At 44.0% G+C, this 3,859-nt stretch overlaps 1 protein-coding gene across 1 annotated transcript; it reads right to left on the reverse strand.

Moving 5' to 3' along the window:
* LOC147423316 (F-box protein At5g39250-like) lies at positions 1–1,306 on the reverse strand. Its single transcript, XM_086501940.1, has one exon. The coding sequence runs from the start codon at positions 1,203–1,205 to the stop codon at positions 423–425; it is 783 nt and encodes a 260-aa protein (XP_086358066.1). The 5' UTR covers positions 1,206–1,306; the 3' UTR covers positions 1–422.
* Positions 1,307–3,859: the final 2,553 nt, after the last annotated feature.

The raw sequence follows: 3,859 nt of genomic DNA on the forward strand, positions 1-3,859 counted from the left end.
TGGCATATTAAGCAAGTATTGTTATGTTCCAAAAAGCACCAAGACAAACTGTTCCAGCACTTATACAAAGATAAAAATACAGAAGTTCTTTGAAATATTTTACAAGGATAAAAGTACTGCATTTACCAGCCATCTTTGACAGATAAACAAAATCTAGAACAAAAACTTATGTGTTATGTATAGCACAGGAGGGACGTCCGTCAATTGCATCCGCTTTCAACATCCCCACTTTGCACAACACCCTAGTATGAAGGTTCATGGACCGAAACATGTGGATAGGGATATATGCCAAGTAGGCCAAAAAAAAATCAAGAAAACAAAGCACCCTCCAACTTAAAAGGCACATTGCTTTGCAGGCGAAATGCACTTCTTTCACCATAGCAAAATGGTACCTTTGATGGTGAGTATAATTGACCACTGATTCACTTCCAATCCAGCATATCCAGCAATAACAAAATTTGAGAGTCAGAATCTGCAACATCACCAAAGTCAAGCTCTATGCCAAAAGCCTCAAGCTGCCCATCAGGGGCATCAACAAGGAGGAGGGCTAGCCATGCTCTAATCTCTGAAACAAAAGGGTGCTGTGACGAAAATTGGAGGTAATCATAAGTATGAGCCTTATAGCCAGGACCATCAACGTAGTCAAATCCAGTCCTGTCTATGACGCAGGCTACTTGGTCCCTATCGCGCCGCCGCACAAGTAGTGAGACTCGAATGGTTCCTTCAAAGGAAACCTGAAAACGAGGGTTGACAAGGATCGCCATTTTAGATGAGGGGCTCTGCAAATGCTCTCTCATGCTGTTGCATATGTTTGGAGGAGGGTGAAGAATCCCAGAAAGGGCTACAGTGCCCGGAATGACATCAGAATACACGGCAACAGAATCGATCCATATATCCACATAAAACTCAAGAGCTTCAAAGCAGAGCTTAGGAGCAGGGGAGGGCCTTAACCTGTGCTTGGAGAGGCTGCAGAAGAGCTGGTAGTAGCCACGCGATGATCCAATGGGCGATGATGGTAATGGCGAGCTTCGAGCTGTGGAGGGCCACCGCCGGGAGCAGGCGAGCTTCCACAGATAGTCTTCCTTGGCGACCTCCCTCCACTGTTTGCACACACACATGCACAAGGCAAGCTCCTGGCCGTCTAGAAAAGGGAAGACTGCCTTCAATACCTCGCTCGAGCCAATGCTGCACCCATCTTGAGCCATGGCATGCCTTGGACTTCGTTTCAAGAAGTTCAGACCCGCGAACTTCTGTCGCAACCTTACGCGGATTGATCTTATTAGCAAACTTCTCCCCCAACAATGGTATCACTTGCCTAAAGGGGATTCCTTGCTGAAACCTATCTATATCTATACTCATAGATAAAGGGGGAGAATTCCCCCCCCCCCCCCCCCCCCCCCCCCCATGCGTCAGAAACTGCTACAACCGGTGGGTGTGGCCTGCAGCTCCGGGAGCACAGTGACGCAAAGAGAGAGAGAGAGAGGCGACAAAGCCGCTGGCTATACTAGTATTGTATAATGATGCACAAGAATAATTGGTCTAGCCCTTTTAACAAGATATCAAAAAACAAAGGCTGGAGGAATGGTGGGAGCAAGTAAAGGAGAACATCTGGAAGCCAAAGTTACCACAGTACATGAAGATATTTCTATGGAAGGTAATGTGGGTGCTCTATCGACGGGTGTGAAGATCCGTGAGAGAAGGATTGGGCCAGATCGATGCTTGGGGTGCAGGTTCGCTAGTGAGGATATGGCCCACCTATTCATGGAATGCCCGGCTATCAGAGGCCTCTCAGAGAAAATATGCAAGTGGGTCCAAAGGACACGGCATCTGTTCTTTAGAAGACTCCAGGGCAAAGAATAGTTGAAAGAAGACTTTTGTCAACGACAACAGAGTTTCTAGTGCTCCAAATGAGGATTAGCTCTCTCTCTCTCTCTCTCTCTCTCTCTCTCTCTCAAACTTGTGCCTTGACACAGTATATGGCACGGGCATGTTCAGATGCGATCAAGGGTGGAGGTGAAAATCGTGAGGTGCGTGCATTGTAGGTCGTGCAATCGAGCGGCCCAAAAATACAAGATCATACAGCCCAAATTTACAAAATTGTTTCTAATTTACAAATCAATCCGTATTTACATTTAATGCATAGAAATGCCATATACTTAAGTAAATGCATGCAAACGTGATGGTTAGAGCACACACGTCGCACGAAAGAGGTCATGGGTTTGAGGCTCAAGGTGTGCGACAACCCGAATTTGCCTACCAACCCGCATTTACTTTTTCGCCCCACTCGACGACCCAAATTTATAAAAGGCATCTAATGGCCTGAATGACTCCCACCATTGATCCCATTTGAGCATGCCCGTTCCACATTGTGCGAAGGCTTGGCGATGGTCTGAGTTTGTCTAGAAGGCAAGGCCATAGGATTATTTAGCCTTTCTTGTTTCACTAAACTTTCATAATTTTGCTTACTATGTTCGAAAGTCTACTAATGATATATACATAAAGCTATCATAGATACGATTACGTAGTTGGGACTGTATTGAGATGAAACAACTTGAAAAGTCACTATGGCCTACATTAGAGGATGAGAAAGAGAGTGTGTGACCCCCTCTTTATAGATATCATCTATGTCTGGTGTGGCCTTCATATACAAAAGACAATACTTAGTTAATACCCCTGTTATGAAACAAAGTGATCTACTCAGTTAGGCATGTTAAAACATATAAACCTCTCATTTTCTTTTGAATGATAAATTTTTCCTTTGAAAGTCCCAAAACTTACTTTCAAAAACTTTAGAAATGAACAAAGGGACTCGGGAGAACGGAAAAAAGTTTAAAGCTAAATATGATTACTATATATATATATAAAATGGTATAAATTTACCAAAAAGATGATAAAACAAGGTAAAGATTTGTGTAGGCCTATTAATAACAAAGTGATTTAAACAGAATATCATAGGCTTATTTGCAAAATAGTTGTGTGTGTGCGCGCGTTCTTATTCATGTTCACCCACAAATTGTGTGTGGTGACCTTTCACAATTAACAACCTCTTTCTCCTTCTTTAACTTGGAATTGTGTCATAAATGGACAATTTGATGGAAAGCCTCCACCTACGAGGGTTGGGTGTGTGTGTTGCGATTTCATAGATAATTCTCTTTTTTTTGTTAAACATTGAAAACTAAACTTATCGTATGCACACGCATCCTTGTTTGATCTAGTGGCTCAAACTATGTACCAAGATTGCACACTTCCCTCTATGACCTTACTAGTACGGTCGGTCGTCTTCGGCGGTCCTGCTCTCTCTCCCTCTCTCCCTCTTTCGCGTGCAAAGGGGCTTCTTTTAGTTTTTGACTTTATCTTTCAAGTCGTAGATTACGACACGTGTAAAAGGCTCCCCCTTCCACCATATTATGTTAGTAGATGCAAGCCAAAAACATAAATGGAGCTTAAAAGGAAAGGTTGTATTTTAGGGACATGTTTATTTCTAAGGATAAGGCACGGAGAAGTGATGACAAAGCTCAAAAAGGTGAGTGGATCCTTGGAAGGTAGCTCCTAAAGTGAAGACCGTACACTTCCAATAGGTAGTCCAAACGGTTGGATTGGACGGAATCTCGAGAGATCCCTTGGCTTGCTTGGGGCTAGAGAGGAAAAGTAAAAGCAAAAAAAAGAAAAAAGTCTTTAGATATTTAAGATCTCTTGGGATAGTTTCCTGCAGCGTTGAAACTCTCTCTCTAGAGGCAAACGAGATGCGAGCAAGACACAGGGAGCGATGGGAGCAGCGGTGCAAGGGGGGGTCGCCACACAGCAGGGCTAGGGTGGGGAAGGGGATGGCGGAGGGAGGCGCAGGTCTCTCTCTCTCTCT

This window comes from Adiantum capillus-veneris, chromosome 26, assembly GCF_014529385.1.
Source record: "Adiantum capillus-veneris isolate H3 chromosome 26, ASM1452938v2, whole genome shotgun sequence".
Taxonomy (NCBI): Eukaryota; Viridiplantae; Streptophyta; class Polypodiopsida; order Polypodiales; family Pteridaceae; genus Adiantum; species Adiantum capillus-veneris.